At 45.2% G+C, this 21287-nt stretch overlaps 1 protein-coding gene across 3 annotated transcripts in view; it reads right to left on the bottom strand.

The window, feature by feature from the left end:
• Positions 1-407: 407 nt before the first annotated feature.
• Positions 408-21287, bottom strand: part of CTNND2 (catenin delta 2) — an 894910-nt gene continuing 874030 nt past the window's right edge. For 2 of the 3 annotated variants that reach the window (XM_045863465.2, XM_045863474.2), the window contains 4 exons: positions 17870-17996; positions 14683-14814; positions 8059-8132; positions 408-1583 (listed from right to left, as the gene is read on the bottom strand). In XM_045863465.2, coding sequence (XP_045719421.1) covers positions 1323-1583; positions 8059-8132; positions 14683-14814; positions 17870-17996 — 594 coding nt within the window. In that variant the 3' untranslated portion in view covers positions 408-1322. The remainder of the gene's footprint in view (positions 1584-8058; positions 8133-14682; positions 14815-17869; positions 17997-21287) is intronic. The other variant, XM_064596859.1, reaches the window with a different exon arrangement.

Below are 21287 nucleotides of genomic sequence, written 5' to 3'. Positions count from 1 at the left end.
GGCCCTAAAGTGAAATTATTGAGTTGGCCATGGTTTATTGTGTTCTGAGGGCATAAAACATGGAAGGAAATGGACCTGTAGAAAGAAGTGGTATCCAAGAGTGTGTGAATGTGTGAAAATCTTGTAACTTCACTTCAACTGGCCTAATATCCTGAGTCACTAAATGGTCGGAAGGATAGATGGAGTACAAGAGGAACAAACTGATGTACATTTATACCAAAAACCAGAAACAAAGCTTGTACAAGATGAACAGCAAATGAAATAGCTTCTATCAAAATAAAATCTCACACAGGTCATTTTTATACATACGTGGACATACACACACCCTCACACGCACAGACACACAGGCAAGAATGTGTATTTTGTAAGATAGGTCCCTGGAAATAGACATTCTTAGCAGATATGGATGACAGATCAATTGTAATTTATTTTCTTTTAACACTGTATCATCATAAAGAAAACTGGTATAAATGAAAAAATCTATTTCAAATATCTACATCTAAAATTTTAGGCAGTGAAAAAGCACTTTGTTGACAAGGAGTGTGGAATGATGTATGTTAATTGTCAGAAACTGCTGAATGCCTTGCTTAGTTGCCACAAACAAATTCACATATCAGAACGAACAATACTGCTAAATATTCCTTTTTTTCCCATTTTTTTTTTGTTAAAACATACTGGGAGAAAGAAAAGAAAAGAAAAACTGGAAATCCATACATCTTTCAAAAGTTTGAAATTGAAGCAATATTTAGAACCATAGATGAGGAAACACTGCCGCATGGTGTAATATACACAATGCGCTTTTCTTCTTTAATCTGTAATGTACATCAAATACTTTACAACAATGCATTAACAAAAGGCAAGAAACATCTTGCTGTACAGAGGAACCCCAATGCAACTTGAAGCCTAGAATCACAACGGATGAAGAGAGTAAACAAAGCGTGAGAAGCCGTCCCTCTCAAGGGTGTGACCTACACCGCCCCTTGTGCTTAACGGTAACCTTCACGCCCCACCACCCCGCCTGTCTCCTCTGCTGCCTTCCGCCACATTCAAGATAAAGCACTTTTTATACTCTACAGCTCCAACTAGAAAGGTATTGTACAATGTCATATTCAGGATCACTTCAGCTTCCTATTGACTTCCAAGTTAACGTTCGGTGCATTTAGCTTTCTAAAAGAGCTCTTAATAGTTCCTTACTGGTTATCACAGCCTTCCTACGGAACAGGCTTTAACAAACTAAATTTGCAGGGGGAGAAAAAAAAAGCAATGTCTTGTGGTATGCATGCACATGCACTGTTCCCGGAGCGCCTCGTGCCGCCCACTCCTCACACCCAGGAGTCGGGGGAGGCCGGGTAGTGGCTCGTTTCATAGTTCAGTTCACTGTAGGGACGGGCAGCTGAGTAGAAGTCGACATAGTTGCCGGTGGACTTGAGTCCCAGGTGCATGGTGTACTCACTGGCGGGAGGGCGATGGTGAACCTGGTCCTCGAAGAAGGACTCGTCGTAGTTTCTCGTGGAATTCTGAAACGGCTGGTAGGTCTCGTAATCCTTCCTGCTGGGCTCCTGTGGGACGGGCTGTGCTGGAACCTGCATAGAAAAGAAGATCCACCTGGGCTGGTTTGCTTTCCCCGGATGCAGCCTCCCCAGGGCCAAGGCGCTGGAGCCTCCCAGGAAGGCTGGGCGGCCACCCACACATCCACCAGCATGGCGCGTCTCCAAATACCGCCAACTGTTGACGGCCCTTCCTTTTACAAGTTGCTTCCTGTGTCCACACACTAGCATTCTACAGAATCTTTATTAAAAAATATGATTATGGTAAGACAGACATAACATATAATTTGCCATTTTAACCGCTTTTAAGTGTATAATTCGGTGGCATTAAGTATATTTGTGGCATGGTGCGGCCATCACCAGAATATTCCAGAACTTCGTCATCACCTCAAACAGAAACTCGATACCCACTGAGCATAACTCACCACTTTCCTCCTTGCTTCAGCCTATGGAAGCCATCATTCTACTTTCTGTCTCTGAATTTCACTATTCTAGACACCTCACCTAAGTGGAATCATACAATATTTGTCCTTTTGTGGCTGGCTTCTTTCACTTTGCATAATGTCCCCAAAGGCCATCCATGTTGTAGCATGGGACAGGATTTTGTTCCTTCTTAAGGCTGAACAATATTCCATTGTATCAGTATACCACATTTTGTTTATCCACTCACCTGTTGGTGGCCACTTGCGTTGTTTGCTCCTTTTGACTGTTGTGAATAATGCTGTAATGAACGTGGGTGCCCCAGTACCTGTTTGAGTCCCTGCTTTCAGTTTTGCGGTCTGTACCTAGAAGTGGCATTGCTGGATCCTTTGTTAATTCGACGTTTAACTCTTCAAGGAATTGCCAAACTGACCTAAGCGCTGGACTTTTTATTTGATAACCTTTTTAAATATATTTTTTCAATTTTTAATTTTATTTTATTAAAAGGTTTATTTATTTATTTGACAGAGAGAGAGAGAGAGACAGTGAGAGAGGAAACATAAGCAGGGGGAGTGGGAGAGGGAGAAGCAGCCTCCCCACCGAGCAGGGAGCCCGATGCGGGGCTTGATCCCAGGAACCTGGGATCACAACCTGAGCTGAAGGCAGACTCTTAATGACTGAGCCACCCAGGCGCCCCTAGATGACTTAAAAAATTTTTTTTTAAAATTAAATTTAATTAATTAATTTTTTATTATGTTCAATTAGCCAACATATAGTACTTCATTAGTTTTTGACGTAGTGTTCATTAGTTGTGTATAACACCCAGTGCTCTAGATAACCTTTTTTAAATGAAAGAGGTATAGACTAGAAGCTATAGAACATGAGTAGTTGATTTTCCTCTTTCTGCATTTGTTCTCTTATAAATTGTTCTCTAGGTGCTGTGATCCCAGACAAAGAGACAGTGAAGATGTACAAGGTCTAATGGTCACTCGGGGATCTTCCTGCCAGCGCAGTGGGCTGTGATCAATCCCTCTCTGGAGGACGGAGGCTTCCCACTGGTAGGGCTATTCCGTCACACCTGCCTAAGTGATCAGGGACCATAGCCTCAAAAAGATACACAGAAAAGCACATAATGGAAAGAGGGAATCCACTCCAATATAACCTACTCAGAAGGACCGACATGTTTCCCAACTTGGTTTAATTAAGAATTGATTGACCTTGAGAATGCTGTGGGATTATGAAGCTTTTAGTTAGCAGGGAGGGGTCTTCAGTATTCTCTGGTGACCCTCAGCCCACCCCTATACTCCTTGTTTGTCCTTTTGTCCTTTGCATGTTGCTGTCTGATGTCAGGGGCCTTAAAAGGCTAAAGGGGTCACAGGAGCCACTGAGAAGATAGGTAAGGTCAAGAATTAGTTCCCTTTGCTTTGTTTTAAGGACAGTAAGACTAAGAGTGTTCACGGGCTGATAATTAGCACTTGTATGTGGGGGTCTGACTATCCCCTTTCCTTCTGACTGCCTCTGGGGTCCCTTTTTAAGCATTGTGCCTCTAAAGTGAGCGGAACCTCCCCAGGGCTAGTGCATACAATCATGCATGAAACTCTGCTCATGGCAGTAACTGGGGAAGAGGTCTGGTGTGAATGATGGAACACTTTTAAAGAAACACGATTTGATCACCTCCAAGCAGATTCAGTAATTCCCTATTAATTTAACTAAGGCTCGGCATGGAAACGTCCTATAGAAATTGGTCCTAGCAATAGATAATGATTTGTAATTAGCACGTTGTGTGTAAATGAATGCGTCTAATGACTTGCACATAATTCCTCTCTAAAGTAAGTGAAGCTCTCTCTTACATGTAATTGATTTACACTAGTAATTGACCTGTTATTCAAAGCAGTGGTAAACTTCATCATAGCTGACATCCACTCTGTCCCACACTTCGTTAGTGGTGGCTGACGAGTGAGGTGTGGGGCTACCTGCGAAAGATCTATTAGCCTAAGAGCCTGGCCATGGGAGGGACATTTGGAATTAATCTTCAGCATCTGTAATTAAACAAGACCAGGTATACGAAATTACTTGGCTAGGCTGAGGTGTCCTGTGCTGTTCTTTGAAGAGCTGGGTGCTATGCTGAACTTCTGCACTCCAACGCAGTGCTGCGACCTAAGCATCGAGCACACAAAGGGTTGGAGCTGGGTGGTTTAGAAAAATCACGTGGGGAGGGAGCTAGAATTTACTGTGTTTCTGTGTCAGTGGGCACTACATCCAACATTTAACAAATTCCTCTTTGTTTAACCTTTAATCATCTATCTCTCCTTCCCTTCCTCCCTCTTTTCTCTATCTCCTCCATCCATCCATCCATCCATCCATCCATCCATCCATCCATCCATCTCCCCCTTTATAGATGAAGACACTGAAGCTCAGAGAAGTTAAGAAACTTGTCCAGGACATCATGGCTAGTGGTGTTGTGAGACTGGGATTTGAACCGAGTCTGGCTGGCTCTGAAGTCCACATTTTCTCCACCACACGAACACAGTTTCAGTGGAGCCCAAGTGGCCAATCCTCAGAGGGTCAGCCTCACTGAGTTGACTCCAGGCTCTATAAGAAGAAGGGAGGCCAGTGGACAAAGGAACCCTAGGAGAGCTCTCGCTTCTTTGTGCCGGACTCAGTGGCTGGGGATAGGGAGGTCTGTGGGGGCAATCACTCACAGGCTCATGGCTCTCCTCCACAACGGCTGCTTCTTTCAGGCTTTTGCATGACCTGTTTCAAATTTCTTACTGCCACCACGTTCTCTCTGGTTGGTGGACGTCTTTAGGTTGTGTACACGTTTATTTTAGTCTCTTACCTTGAGGAATTGCCTTTTTCAATTCATCTGTGTTGGTCATAAGTCTCATGTCAACCCCTTCTAAGGTTTAGTCCTGCAGTTCTGAGAGTGTGTGTAAATGGACTCTCTAGGATGGGTGATGGGTGGCTATGCTGTGTTTGGAGGGATCAAATTTGCTCACTGGCCTCGTGGTGCAGATGTTGACGGTGGATGTGCATTCGCAGTGGAGGAATGTTGACTGTACTTTATAATTTACTCTAAGGGATTATCTGACAGTATTCAAAATTGGACAGATAAAACGCTCTCAAATATAAGCCCTCCCCAAAGAGGAGCTAAAAATAAATGCATTTTTTTTTATGTTGCACTGTTTGCATAAAGCAGTCTTCTATGAAGGAAGTAGAACGAGGTTCATGTATAGTGGTGGTGTATTCTGGATTTGTGTGTCTGTTGTGGTTCAGAGAAGCCCTGGTACATCCAAGGAGCCTGAGATTGTTGCCTGCTTTTGCCTTAAGGCAGCATCCTTTTTGGGGTGGGGGGGTGCAACCAGCCGGCTCACGTAGGGATACTGGCTGGGGTCCATGTTCTTGGTGTTCTGTCTTGTGGCTCCTACTCCCATAAAGTCATTGTTATTGAACTTTTTCCCCAATAGGAGGATGTTTAGTTTAAATTCATGAAGGACGGTGCCACTTCTCTAACCCCCCCAATGTTAGCATGACGAGAGAAAACTGTGTTTAGTCCTCACTGGGTTTGCCTACAAACTGGATTGATTGCTAATACAAGGAAAATAGCTGCCCATTACAGATCTTCAAACTTCACCACAGGGTGAAAGCTGAAGACTCAGGGTGTTAATATACAACGAAAAAGGTCACATGGTAAGGAGTCATGGTTCTCAAAGTCTGGTCCTGAGACCAGCAGCATCAACATCACCTGAAAGCTTGTTAGAGATGCAAATTACCTACCAAGTCAGAAACTCTGGGGTTGGGGGCCAGTGATCTGTGTTTAGCAGTCACCCAGGGCATTCTGATTTGTGCTCAAACTTGAGAACCACCGGTATAGAGGAGGGCAAATGGGACAAGAAGGCAGATGAGCCAGGTTGGAGTCTTTGCCTTTTCTGAGCTGGGTGACCAAAAGCAAACCCTTATCCTCCTTGAATCTTTATTTCCTCATCTCTGGGGACAATTTTACCTGCTCTGCCCACTTGGCGGTGAAACTGAGGACACCAACCAGGACCTCAAGATGCTGTTTTGATGTAATAATTTGATGGTTGCCATCAAAACACTAAACCCCTCTATCTCTAGTTTATGAACACAGAATTCTCTTGCTAGATATATAGAGTTAAATACGTTTTCTTTATAAGTAGGGGATAAACCAGTAGAAGCTTAGTAGGATTTTTGGAGAGTTTAGGTAGTTAACTCTTAAAATGGTGTCTGCAACCAGTTGATTAGAGACATAAACTGAGGACCATGAACAATCCCAGAACGTGCCCCTCGGAGCCACTGGGGACCATCCTGTAACTCTAGATTGCAAACAGTCCTAAGGAAACTATGGCAGCCACCCTGTAAGATGCCAAGGACCTCTGGGCCACACCAGGGCATTTCTTCACTGCCAATGATAGTGGAATCCAGGGAGAGAAAGGCTGCTATAGATAAGCCAATTCTTGTGATGAGCTTCTCTTGACCTATGGAGACTGAAGACTATTCCTACACTCTGGGATGCAAAGTCAAGGTCCTATCACATCCTGACCAGTATCATTAAGAGCTATAGATCTCATTGTACCTGGTATTTGCTAAAAGATAAAGGTTGGTTTCCATAACTGAAATTGTCATTTCCAATACATTTTGTTTCCATTTTTCTTTGTGTTTGGGCAGGCATGTTGATATGTGGATAGCTGGTGGCCTCCCCTGGTGATCACTTGTCTAGCGCTCATGCACTTACTTATTCATTGACCTCTTTGCTTTTAGCAAAGAGCAGAACTGAGGGAGGTGAAGTAGATGTTAGCAACGTGTCAGGCAGGCTATGGGGCCTGGGCATTCACCAGGGGGTTGCCAACAACACCAGATGTCTTCCAGAGGAGCTGTGCATGGCCTGGAACGTTCAGAGCAAGGAGATAACTCCTCTACCCATTGCCATTTCTCCTGGTGATGAGTGATTAGACAAAAAGGTAATTTAAGATCAAGGAGATACTTTCCGTGTCCTCCTCCTTCTTCTCTTGGAAATGGTCTTGCGCAAGATATTCTATCTGCTAGGAGTGGGTCCTTTTCCTTTAGAAAGATGCTGCCCTACCAGGTGTTGAGAAATGTTCAAAAACAGCCCATTTTCCCCCATGTTTACTGTCATCTGGTTACTGTGATCAAACCAACAGGTTTCAGATGTATCTCTCAGCCCAACTTTCCTGACTTAGGGCAGGAATCTAGAGCATCCACAGAATGAAGCTTTGGCAAAGGTTATTAGTAGCCAACAGTTAGGAGGAATGACAAACGTATGAAGTTATCAATCAGTGAAAGAGCGGAGGCTGTGCCTTTTGCTTTTACAGTTCCCACAAAACCACAGAGAAAAAAAAACGAACCTTCAGCGAATGTTTGCCAAAGAAGACAAACACACACACACTTAGCCCAGTTCTTGAAGGAGTTACTGCTTAACATTCCTCAAACTTGAACATGAATCACCTAAATGTCTTGATGAAATGCAACTCTGATGCATTTGTTGCATCAGATGGATTAGGGGTAGGGGTCTGAGAAGAATCTCTTCCAACAAGCTCCCATGGGGTGCTGATGCTGCCGGTCCCCCAACTAGACTGAGTAGCAAGGCAGTCCTCAACACATCCCTTTTAGTTGTTCATTCTTGAACTTGTCTCTATTTTATTGGTAACTGTCATGTATAATGAATGCTTTCTTCCAAATGAGAACTGGCTGGGTTATGGGAGCTACCAGTCCCTCTCTAGTAATCACCCAGTATTATCTAGTAACCAGAATCTTCCAGTAGTGTATTTGAGGCTTTTCATTTTGGATCATAGTAGAGAACTTGCTACCACCAAATGAAGCGAGTGGTTGTAGTGAAATCAAAGAGTGTTTTCAAATTTGAGGCTGTTCTGATGATTGCTGCCACCCCATGCACACTATGTTAAATGTGAGTGGAGAGCAGCAGAGAATGTTATTTTCTTTTTTTCCAGTCCTTTACATATGTTATGTAGAAGCTAATTTATTTTTTCCAATTCCAGGATATTTCATGCAAGTCGAAGGGGAAAATGAACACAAATGTGTGCATGTCCTTTACCTGGTTATGTTTGATGTCTTCAGCGGGCGCACCATAGGAATTCCTATACAAAGTTGAAATTCCAGTGTTTTGAGCTAAAAACAAGAGGGAAACAGAAAGTATTAGCAAAGAAGGCAAGATTTCAAGTGAGGAATAATGATGATTGAGGCAAGTTCTTGCCCTAACAAAAAAACTTGGTTTCTCCGGGCGCATTCCAAGTGCCATGCCACATGGAAGAATCCTTTGGTTCTGGACACTTCGTTTTATATGCAGATGTAAGAAAAAAGAACAGTTAAGTATTCTATCAAATCCCCACAGCATGGGAGTTTCTTGTAGTCACATTCAGACTGTAGACAGGCTCAGGCCAGGGCAGCAAACAGATGGGCATCTTGCCAGGGTTCTTGCCTTCTCTGGTGAGAACCAGTGGGTAATAAAAGCTGGTCTCCTGCACTGAGGCATGCAGGCATCTGTATGAGCAGCTTAGCTTTGAGCTGGAGAACGACAAGAATGAAATTTCTAATTTGGGCTCACAGAGTGCTTAATCATCACGCAGACAGTTCATTTCTCAAAGGCCCGACGGACGGGCAGGAAGTACCATCTGCATCTATCCTGCACATCTGGGTGGCTGCAGCTTTGGAACCCGGCTCCACACAGGGACACGAGCCCCTCCCCCTCTCTTGAGACGGGCCTGTAGTCTAGCTGAAAGGGAGGTCTCCTCCACTTGCCGGCAGCTTTCAAAGGCACGGGCAGGGTTTGCCCACTTCCTCCCCTAGAACCCTTGGGGCTCATGCCACAGGCCCAGAGGAAGGGCCCAGGGTGCCATTCTGCTCATAGCCGTGAAAGGCTATGAAAGGCTAAGAAAGTTCTAGAAAAAATTGTCACGTGTCAATGGGGTATAAAACACTCTAGAAATAAAGAAAGCCTTATCTTTTGCTTCCAGTATCTACGGAATAATAAAATAGGATGACACACCATAGCTGCTCTCTTACATATACAGTTACTCGAGACCCGAAGTCAGTAATATTGATCACTCCACCCATGACTATTTTTTTAAAAAATTTTATTATGTGGGGCGCCTGGGTGGCTCAGTCTTTAAGCATCTGCCTTCGGCTCAGGTCATGATCCCAGGGTCCTGGGATCGAGCCCCACATCGGGCTCTCTGCTCAGCGAGAAGCCTGCTTCTCTCTCACCCTCTGCCTGCTGCTCTGCCTACTTGTGCTCTCTCTCTGTCAAATAAACAGATAAAAAAATCTTAAAAAAAAAAAATTTATTATGTTATGTTAATCACCATACATTACTGGGTATTTACCCCAAAGATACAAATGTAGGGATCCGAAGGGGTACATGCACCCCAATGTTCATAGCAGCAATGTCCACAATAGCCAAACTGTGGAAAGAGCCAAGATGTCCATCGACAGATGAGTGGATAAAGAAGATGTGGTTTATTTATACAATGGAATATTATGCAGCCATCAAAAGGAATGAAACCTTGCCCTTTGCAATGACGTGGATGGAACTGGAGGGTGTTATGCTGAGCAAAATAAGTCAGTCAGAGAAAGACATGTATCATATGATCTCACTGATATGAGGAATTCTTAATCTCAGGAAACAAACTGAGGGTTGCTAGAGTCGTGGGGGGTGGGAGGCATGGGGTGGCTGGGTGACAGACACTGGGGAGGGCATGTGCTATGGTGAGTGCTGTGAATTGTGTAAGACTGTTGAATCACAGACCTGTACCTCTGAAACAAATAATACATTATATGTTAAAAAAAAAAAAGAAGATAGCAGGAGGGGAAGAATGAAAGGGGGGAAATTGGAGGGGGAGATAAACCGTGAGAGACTATGGACTCTGAGAAACAAACTGAGAGTTCTAGAGGGGAGGGGGTGGGGGGATGGGTTAGCCTGGTGATGGGTATTAAAGAGGGCACGTACTGACTATTAATTAAAGCACCTAACAGCTGTGCAGGAAAAGTCCTCTTGGAAAACTGCTTTAGGAAGTGAGAGCTGAGTGCCCATTCTGAATTTTAAAGGCCACCCTGACATCTTCTCTGGTTGGATGTGCGTTGCTCCTGTCTGTATTTTCACCTGGACCGCTGCTATAGAATCTTCCTTGACAGCCCAGCTTCCACCCTACCGATCCTGCTCCTCCACCCTCGCCGTTCCCAGGAGCCGAGCCGTCTTGCTAGACGGCCTGGATTATGTTACTGCCGTGCCCTGTCAAGGTACAAGCTGTAGGATTGGGGCCCTGACTGATTTTTCTGCAGTGTCTCCCTCCCTCCTCCTCTCGTCCAGGGAGCCCTAGCTACACTGGCCCTCTTTCCTCGCTGGAGCGTGCAGCTGGTCTTACTTCTGGGATGTTGTGCTTGCTGATCCTTCTCCCTGGAACTCATCTCCCCCGGACTCTGGACTGCCTCTCCCTGTCGGTGTTCAGTCTCTTGCTCGATCACCTGCAAGCAGCCCCGCCCACCTGGTACCCCACGTCTGAGCCTGTTTATCTTCTCCATCCTACGCAACCCCACGCGGTACTACCTTGGGGGTGAGCCTGTTCTACTGTCTACCTTGCGCGACACCTCCCTTCACCTGCGACGGCAGAAGTGCCATGAGGCCAGAAATCGGTCTGTCCTGCCACCTTCGCCGGTATGCGGGCGTCTGGGACAGTGGCGGATGCTCACAGAGTCAGTGCTTTATTTGCTGAGGGAATGAAGGAAGAGTAACCCTGAGAATATATGCCCCCAGAGTTACGCTTTGCTGATTAAAAATGTCACTGCAGGGTGAAATTTGTGGTTTTCATTTTTCTGTTACTTGGAACAAAATGCATTTTTTATTTGTTGGAACATGCACTGTTAGAGCCTTATGCGCCTCTTCCCTGTCTCTTTGGTGGCTTCTGAGCTAAAGACGCACCTACTGGAAGTTCTTTCCTCCTGCTCTTTGGTCCACTTCGCCTGTTTAAAAGAGGCTGTGTAGCTGAGATTGAACTTGTGGCTTTCGCAGACACACGAAACAGGTGTCTTCGTGAATGCTCGGCCCTTGTACATCTGACCTAAGAGGATACTCATAAGGAAATGCCTTTTCGTCTTTTTGTATAGGCCCCCATTTCCAACGGAATCAACACATGGAAGATGAGAATGGCTTTAAAAAGGCATAAGAGAGGCTGACAAAAACGGGCTTGACCGTTTGATGTGAAGGCATCTGGGAAGCTCAGATGGGGGGGCAAAATCCCCTGGGTGAATTTTAAAGTCAGGCCATGTAGCCGCTGAGATCACACAGCCCTCCTCTGATGTGTGCTTCTGACCACGTAATGTTCCCGGGGAATCATGACCGCAAGAAATCGCTCTCACTGGCCTGCACGCCTGCATGAACGGCTGGCTCTGGCTTTTGGAGGGCTCCATGGTGGCAAGAGAACACTAAGGGAGAAGACAGTTTGAAAAAGACTCCATCTCAGCTAGATGATGAATCCAGAAAAGGTGGGTGGGGGGAGCCTGGCACACCAACCTAGATAGATCTGCATTTCTTTCTTTCTTTCTTTTTTTTTTTAAGATTATTTATTTATTTATTTATTTGACAGAGAGAGGCACAGCGAGAAAGGGAACACAAGCAGGGGGAGTGGGAGAGGGAGAAGCAGGCTTCCCGCGGAGCAGGGAGCCCGATGCGGGGCTCGATCCTAGGACCCTGGGATCATGACCTGAGCCGAAGGCAGACGCTTAACGACTGAGCCACCCAGGCGCCCTGATAGATCTGCATTTCTAAGGGCTCAGTAGAGGAGACTCAAACCCAGGCAAGGACCTGCTTTCCCTTTAAGCCGTCCCACGTTGTGTTTTGAGGCTGAAGCTTCCCGTGGCTTTCCCACAGCAGAGGGAGTGTTTTCTTTGGGGGAGATGGTAGGACATCCTCTGATGTCTTAGAAACAAGGGAGATGGCAGTTTTCAGATATTTTTCAATGTACTAGCCTGTAAGGGTCCCCTGGGTATTTGTGAATGAGAACAAGGACTGCTCTTGATGTGGAGGTCACAAGAAATCTGATCTTCAGGTCAACACTGAAATGATGGGCATGTGCAAAAGTGCTGTAGAGCCCAAGTTGGCCATTCATCCTTTCCATGCCTGTGTGAGACGTCAGCTTCCACCCAGGTTAGCTGGGGACTTATTCATGCCACTGTGTAAGATGGTAAGTAGACACCTCCTCCATCACCACCTCTACCTCCACCATCACCACCTGCTCCATCACCACCTCCATAATCACCACCCCCAACTTCTCCATTACCACCTCCTCCATCACCACGTCCTCCATCACCCCCCTCACCATCACTGCCTCTTCCATCACCATCACCACCTCCTCCATCACCTTCTCCACCATCACCAACTCTACTTCCACCATCAGAATCTTCACCATCTCCTCCATCATCATCACCATCTGCTCCATCACCATCTCCACCATCACCACTTCTACTTCCACATCACCTCCTCCAGCTCCACCATCATCACCTCCTCCACTTCCTCCACCATCACCACCTCCACCATCATCACCATCACCTCCACCATTCTACCTCTACTTCCATCACTCCAAACTTCACTACCTTCACCTCCACCACCACCTCTACCACCAACACTGTAGATAATACAACTAACTTTTACACAGTACTCGTTGGCTTAAAGGGAACCTTCCTGTATATGTTCAATGTTCTTTCAGGCTTGCTAGATGATCGATAGTGTAGTTTTGAGTTTTTTTTTTTTTTTTTGAATTGCTTTTTAAAGTAAGTCAGAGCAAAGATGTTTAAGCCTCTTACATCAGTTAAAAAAATGATATACATCTCAGTACTGGAATTATCAAGATCCCTGTCATTAAACATCTAGAAACATGTTAGATTTTCTTTTTTTCTTTTATTATGTGTGCAAGGAAAGATTATGTACCATTGGAACTATTTCAACAGAAACACACACACATTCAAAAGCCTTTTGAAGGATTCTACCAGGCAAGAGAGAAAAGTTAAATAACAATGCAGTCAACTTCACATTTGTTCTTGTAATTATAATCTCAACTGGTCATCCCAGAGTGCCAGCCATGTGGCTACCTAGGGCAATCATAATTGCAAAATGAATGGGCCAGGGGAATTGGGTGTCACCACTCCAGAGCAACTGGCACAAATTAGATTCTCTGCTGAACGCATTGACTCTAGGGACTCGACATTCAGATTCGTAGCTTCCTCTGTTCATGCTTGTCTACAACAGGGGAAACATTTAAGGCAGGAAAGCAGTGAATAAGAATAATAAGGTATGTCCTGTGTAATGAGTGCAGGCGTGAGACATTCCCTGGTAGGTGTGTATGTGGAGGGCAGAGTGCTGACCATGGGGGTTTATTGTGCTTTTCTCTCTTGCAGTCAATGCTGAGTTACCATGGAAAACAACTGCCTTGGGGGTAAATGCATTTACCTTAGAAAAATTTATCTTAAATGGCCTGGGTTTGGTAGACCTCTTAATAAATCATCCAATTTGTCTATTCTGCTTCCCTGCAGGTCTACACCTAAATAATAGCTGAGAAACTCACACTTTTAAGATCCTCTTGATAAGAAGGTCTCAGTGTGTGTTTAGGATTATGGCCTTCACACCTCAGTTTCATGATTGGCTATGTTCTGTTAAAACCCTACTCCTCACAGCCTATTTTCATGAGGGACCCATCTGCACTTCCATGTGGCAGAGAGGGGGTGGAATCCCTAGTGGAGATCCTGTTGGCTCTGGCAGCTCAGTTTTCAAGGCATAACCTCTTCTACACCAATGCCCCCAAGTCCTGCTTCTTGGAGGAAGGGAAAAACCAGGGCAGGGGAAAGTGTATGGAGAGCCAGGAAGGGATGATGAATGGGAACAAGGAGAGTTGTAGAGAACAGAAGGGAGTTAAGGGCAAGGCTGGTTATTAGAAAGGCCGGGCAGCGCATGTTGGATGGGTGGCAATGGGCACCAATTTTGGCCTTGCTGGAGTCCCAGTTGATGAGAAGGGAGAGACAAGGGGTACGATCAGGGTAGTGAGGGATGGAGGGGATAAAACATCAATGCATCCATAGAGAAATTGTGATTATTGGTTCTAATGAATCTCCTTAGGAGTCTGTCATGATAAAAGATGGGTTTCATGTCAAGAAGAGAAAATGTCTCAGCAGGAGTTCCGTGGATTTCCCTGAAATCCTCTTTCTTTGTTCCCTTCCCTTCTCTTCCCCTTCTTTTCTTATCCGTTTCCCCTCCCTTCTGTTCATGGTGGCAAAGCTTGGCTACAGCGCACCCACCATCTTGAGTCCTCTCCACTCCAGATTATGCCAGCTAAGAAGAAATCTATTGTGACTCCACTCTCTAATTTGAGGGAATATTATGAGCTGGGCAAGCAAGAAGGAAAGGGGGAGGTGAGAGGTGAAAGAATAATATGTGCATAGAGAACATTTTCTCTTAGTTAATTTCAGGTATAAGGCACTCAGTTTTTATTCCTCTGGCTTAATCTCCTTGCCCCCAATTCCTGAGACTCCTTGCTGTCAAGCTCTCAAGTGACTTGCTAGCTGCTAAGTCCTGCTGAGCTGCTGAGTGTGGCTTTCAGTCTCATGTCCCGGCCCTTGACCCTGTCCCAGATCACGTCACCAGCTCGGAGGAGAAAAGGCACAGAGCTGCGCTCACCTGTCATGGTGTCTTTCCTGGAAGTGTGTTCTCCTTTAGTTCCGTGGTAAGTGGCATTGTTGCCAGTGGATTCATAGTCTGTTTTCCTTTCTTTGAGGCTGATCATTTCCCGAGGTGAAGCTGGGGCACTTGCTACATAAAGAAATCAAAAGGAAGACTCTCTGTGTCTCATTCCACAGCACAGATAGCTTTTCACACAAACAGCTAAGGTCATGAAGACACATGGCTCAACCTATACCAATATGTGTGCATGGACCTGCTGATTCTTTGTTCTTTTAGTTCTCGTCTTTACACCTTCCCTGTACTCCCTGTCACTTGGTGCTTTCTAGTTAAGGGGGCACTCAGCTTGGGGGTTGGTAATTAAAGACTATTTCCTGGGGCCATCTTTCTTAGAAAGATATCCTGATGGGGACGTGACCCACCAAAGGTGTACAAGACGGTTTTAAGAATGAGATCAGACTTGTTTTCTTTATTTCTCTTTCTCTTCTCTTCTCCTTTCTTTCCCTTCCCCTCCCTCCCTTTCTCTCCCCCTTCCTCCCTTCCTTCTTTTCTTCCTTTGTTCCTTTTTAAAAATTAAATGTGTTTCAGAGGAGCTGTTATTGATCTTGGAGAATCCCTGATTAAAATAAATGCAGTCTTACTTAAATTCTGAGTGACCCAGAAACTGTCCTAAAGGAAGCCAGATGAACACCCAGGGTGTTTTGTGGGGCTGAAGTCACCCAACCTGCAAAGATCAGCCCAGGTGGTGGGCTGGGCAGGGTGTGCAGAGAGCTCATTCCCCGATGAGCTATCCTTGATGAACACCCCCAGCAATCTCTCACCGACACCTGGCACCCTGGCTGCTTGCTGCCTGTAGGACCTGGGGAGGGAGCCCCAACTTCTCTTTGGATCCCTGTCATTAAGTTTAGTATCTTCTATGGGCAAATCCCTATGCTAGACACTGGGAAACAGAAACATGAATCATGTCCCTTTCTGAACTCGTGGGGGTCAGGAAATGGACATGCAAATAAACAGAATCAGGGGCAGAGGGCTTAGTAGACGTTGCAGCCACATGCAGGCGAGAGAAACAGAGGGAGCCTTTGCCCATCCTTTTCTGAGCGGCAGCCTACCTATTTCTCAAACCTACCCAAACAAAACCCAGGCTTGCTGCCCAGCTATCAAAACCCTGAGAGGTCCCATTAGAATTAAATCCTTGGAAGACTTCCAAAATACTGATACTTGAGCCCCACCCAGAACCAGTTGCATCAGAGTCTCTGGGTGTAAGTCTATTGGGAAGACAGGGAAGAAAATGGCATTTGCTGCACATAACTGGACTGGGATGTGTGTCCAGTTCTCGTGTGTTCTCAGAATATCGGCTGCTGGCTCTCGCTCACCTCCTCCACCCTCTACCGCTCTCTCTCCTCTCTTCTGTTCTCTGTCTTCCTCTCCTGGGAGAGTCCTTTCCCTGCCCTTGCTCCTTTGCCTCTAGGTCCTCCTGCATAAAGGCTAACCTTTTACAAGTCACTGCCAGGCAACCACGAAGGGACAAAGGAGCCTCTTGACCAAAGCTCTCAAAATTAGCATCTAATAGCGCACAGATGGTGGGGTTTAGTAAACTATGTCAAGTGTGTAATTATCTCTCAAGACCTCATACACAGTGGTCCGAGTCTCCGGTAAACTAAGATTATACTCCTGGAAAAAATCAAATCACGCCAACAAGTGTTCACTAGGTGTCTTTGATGTGCCTGAGGAGGAAAGAGCAGGCTGGGGGAGCTCTTCCCACTCTGCCCCTTCTCCTTCCAGGCACCTTCTGATCTACTGTGTCTGTTCATCCTTCTAACCCTGATGTGTTCGCAATAATTAGGGCTTTTAAAAAGACACCATCCTCGTGCTTCCCAGACTCACTATTCTTTATCTTGTTAAGATGTCTGGAGGTAAGACACGTGAAAGGTCACCCCTGTGCTTCCAAAGGTGGAAATTTCTCCATCCCACGGTGGTGTCCAATTCTCCTCTAGTGGAGGACCGAACATTACAAGCGGTTACACCACACTAGAAATAGAAGCTTTCATGGGGTTGGGAGAGAGTCATTTATTTCAGTCAAATGTTCCCCATTCATGTCTGATTTTCATCATCATTCTGACAGTAAAATGTGGTGTAAAGTTTGACGGCCAACGATCTCAAGGGCAGATGAGCACTCTCCTACCAAGCCCTCTGAGACCCAGTTGCCCAGTGGATGGAGGGCAGCAAAGAGCAAGTAGAAACTCTTCTTAAATAAAAACCTAGATAGGGGTGTGTGTGTGTATGTGTGTGTGCATGCACGTGCATGCACACAGACACATACGCATGTGCACACACACACATCTATCTGGGTTTTTATATAATTATTTATCCATCCTTCCTTCTCACAACAAAACTCGAAATGCAGAAATCAAAAGAACAGTCTTTAAACTTACACTTGGAATAAAAACAATGAAGACTATACCACTATAATTTAAATGATGTGCTAATGTTTTGCCTTTAATTTTTTCCTTAATCTTAGGCATTATATAATGTGATGAAAAGGGTATAAAAATGAAGTATTTTTACAAGTAAATAAGAGTAGTTAGTTGAAAATTTAAGCAATAGGAACGTGGCAAAATTAGAAAAAAAAATTTAAACTGAGTGACTTACTAGTTCCGGGTGGTTGTGATAAGACTTTATCAATGATTTATCAGCTGGCTTAAAGGTAATAATAACCAGCTAATCAGATGTGGAGTAGTAATGAAACCCTCAATGAGATATTTCAAATGTAAGTCATTTTAAAGCAAGAAACAGCATGCCCTTTCTCCCTTACTCTATTATTCCAATTATAATCAATACAATGCAACTCAAACTATTTTAAGTTGGAAAAACGTCCACGGAAAACCCTGATTTGCAAATGTCTGACAGCTATCTTTATTCTCGTTGCTCACTGAAAGCAGGTCCATGACATGCATTTCATGTGTATAACTGTTTGAGATTTTTAGAAATCTGTTGGATTTGTTCTGAGTCTGTGTAAACATAACACAATGTCACCACTGCTAGAAAAGAAAACGGACTCATTTGATATTTCTAGCAAATGTCCAGACTGGGATGGCTCTCCTTCTGGGGGGTGCGTCAGCTAAGGGGCTGGAAGGAGGGCCCTGGCGCCGAGGGAAATCAGGCCTGGCTGGCTCCGGGCGTCTCTTACCTGAGCGGTTGTTGGGAGACACTCTCACAGGGGAGATGGAGGGCGTGCGGGAGGAGGAGTAGGGCCTTTGCCGATCCCTCTCGATGGTTGACGATGAGGCTACGAAGTGATACTGTGACCATCCATCCTGAAATAGACAGCATGTTCCTATTAAGTGGGGAAGGTGGAGTGATTCTTCATCCCCTGACATTTCACAGTTCCCGACATTTGATTTTACAAAACATTTCTACAGTCTGTCAAAAGAGATCACGGAGCCCTGCTCAATCATCAAGGTAGCAGAGAGGAGCATGAACTGAGACCCACCTCACTCTTTCCAGACAGCCTGCACGGGGAGGGCCTGCTTTTAGGGCTGGCTTTCCTTTCCAGATGTTGAATAAATGGTCTCTTTATTTAAATGGAAATACGATGCTCAGAATGTGAGATGACCCTGAAACTGTCTATTCTTTACCTACCTGGTTCCAGCTCTGCCTGGACCTCTTCTCAACAAGACCGTCACTGTGTATTCACACCCAGATGGGTATGGTATGTTCTCTAGTTTAATTCAGGAACTGTATTTCTCACTTTAGAGTCTATTCGAAATGTGTCCTACTAATTAACCCACCATTAAGCCTTCTTTTTTATACAGATTTTTTAATTTATTCATTTGAGAGAGAGAGAGAGTGAGTGCACGAGCAGGAGGGAGGGTCAGAGGGAGAGAGAGAAGCAGATCCCCTGCTGAGTGGGGAGCTCGATGTGGGGCTCCATCCCAGGACCCTGGGATCATGACCTGAGCCGAAGGCAGAGGCTTAACTGACTGAGCCACGCAGGCGTCCCTCTATTAAGCCACCTAATATCTAGTAAATATGCAAAAAGGCATATACACCATTTTTCATTATAAAACCCAAAGAAATACACTGTGGATCATTTCATGAATTTGGAAAACATAAAGAAGAAAAAAAACTGTCAATAGTTCTTCCAGGTTGCCCCAGAACTCCTGTTAACACACCACAGTAACTCCTTTCGGTGTTTTCTCCTTTTTTTTTTTTTTTTAATTTTTTAATTTTTTTTTATTTTATGGTGTTTTCTCCTTTTTAATTCAAGTTTATTTGTATCAAAGTCATATGTCAAATGGCAGTGACACCACCCCAAGGACCACCTGCCCACCCCCGCCTCCCCATTCCTGCTTCACAGAAGCAACCAGTTCAACTCTTCTGGCTTTTTTCTTTTTCTGGTTATATTTAGACTTTTAAGGGACTCCACGTTCTCTTAAAGAATCATTGCAGACAGAAATAGATGGAAGTTAATGAAGAACAAAATTCATACTCATTTCAGTATTTGTGTCTTTGTTTCTCTAATTCTGATTCCTGTTCTGTTTGGCTGGTAGGATAAAGCCAAGGTTGGAAGTATGCTATTTTAAAAGCTATTACCTAGCACTTAATTGAGAACTTAGTACAAGACAGTATTTTCTCAACAATCTCAAAGGCTGGATGCTATTTGTGTCCCATTTTACTTAGCCTCAGACAGTTAATAGGCCACCTAAAGTCACACACTAAGCAAGTAAAGAAATAGTGATACTGAAATGTGGCATACTTGTAAGTACTGGAAGGTGAGGGGATCGAAGAATTCAGGTGGGGAATACTGGTGTTGTTAGTTTATGGGATGTGGCAGTGGAATGTGTGTTGCTCTGGGAACAGTTAGCTTTGCAGCAGGGACCCGGAGGATGATAAGGACCCAGATACCGAAGACACAGCCTGGAGTTCCCAAGCCAAGGGAAGAGCAGATGTGAAGGCAGGTGGACATGGTCTAGGTGCATAGGAGAGCCACTGGAAGTCCCTGTGGCTGAGGGGTGATCAAGGGGCACCAGGAAATCAAGAAGCCTTCTGAGTGTCTAGAACAGTTTGGGGAGAGTAGAATAGAACCAGGGATACCAGGTAAGAAGCTATTCCACTAGAGTAGGGAGACATAATCCTGGCTTGGATGCAGGCCAATGATGAGCAATGGGCAGATTTGGCATCTGTGCTGGAGGATTTGCTGATGACTTGGCTATTGGGTGAAGGAAAGAGGAATCAAGCTTTACCCCAGGGCTTCTGGTGTGAACCACAGGGGACTGGAGGTGCCATTTACTGAGATAAGGAATACTGGGAGAGAAGTAGCTTTAGGTGGTGAAACCAATACTGCCATTTGGGACAAGTTGGGTAGAGATGCCCATTGGACATGAAAGAGAAGCTACAGAATAAAGCAGAGTCTGCAAATCGGGATTTCAGGAGCAATGTCAGGGTTGGAGATAACATTTTGGAGTTCAGCATAGAGATGTTATTTAGAACAAGGAGAATGGATAGGAACATGAATGCAAATAAAGGCAAGCAGGAGACACAAGGTGAGCCCCGGGACACTCTAATATTTAGAGGGTGTGAAAAGACGATTCAGAGGAGCCTGAGAAGGGACAGAGAGAGCTGGAAGGAGGGCCAGGAGGGTGTGAGGTCAGAAAAGACCAGTAAAGCAGATGCATAAAGGAGAAGGAGACAACTGGATGATAGGCAAGACCAGGAACTGACCACCAGCCTGGGGAACATGGAAGCCATGATGACGGGGACAAAAGTACTTTCTTTGGTTAGGCTGGCATATGTCTAATCAGCTGGGCTCCAAAGATAATGAGAGTTGATGAAGGGGAAGAGTGAGCACAGACCACCTTTGACAAAGTCTTATTATTATGGAGAGTGGAGAAATGGGGCTTGGAGAGGTTGAGTGGCCAAGAGATGTTTTCATAGATCACCCGGAAGATTCTGAGCGTTTCATTCACCATTGGGAGTGACTCAACAGAGAGAAGCGAATTGCTGGTGATGTCACAGAGGAAGCAAGCAGTTGCAGGAGGGATTTCACGGAGGAGTGCTGAGAAGATTCGGGAACAATGGGCTGGTGGGCCACGGAACAAGAGTGAGGACAGCCGGGCTATGTAGCCACAGCCATAGCAAGAACATGGGAGATTTGGTGGCAGGAGGATGAGGACATTCTCTTGTATTTTCTTGCTTGTTCTCCAGGTGGGGTGAGAAGTGAGGTCATCTGCTAAGTGTGAGGAAAAGTTGGAGCTTAGAGAATAGGAGGGAGGAGGGGGACAGAAGAGAGGAAGAAGGGAAGGTGTGAAACGGTTCTTGGGGGGCAAGTTGACCATAGCCAGGGGTCTAGTGGCCAGGGTGCTGAGAGGCAACTTGAGGCAGGTGGCAAGGAATTTAAAAAGAGACAACAGGTCAACATGTTGCTTTTCTACAGCCAAGTTCAGCTGCCCTGTGGCAGGTATGAACTGGATGGAATTGGATGGGAGTGGTCAGGAAGGAGCTTGGAAGGATACAGGGACTGCAAATAGAATGCCATGGAAGCCCATGGAATCCAAGCCAGGGATAGAGGAGAAGGAAGATGTTGGGGAAGAGATGGAAAATGAAAA

This window comes from Mirounga angustirostris, unplaced genomic scaffold (genome assembly GCF_029215605.1).
Source record: "Mirounga angustirostris isolate CCGP_5_RB_7025 unplaced genomic scaffold, mMirAng1.0.hap1 SCAF_7, whole genome shotgun sequence".
NCBI lineage: Eukaryota > Metazoa > Chordata > Mammalia > Carnivora > Phocidae > Mirounga > Mirounga angustirostris.
Note: the sequence above shows the minus strand (reverse complement) of the source record. Positions and strands in the feature narration are given on the sequence as shown.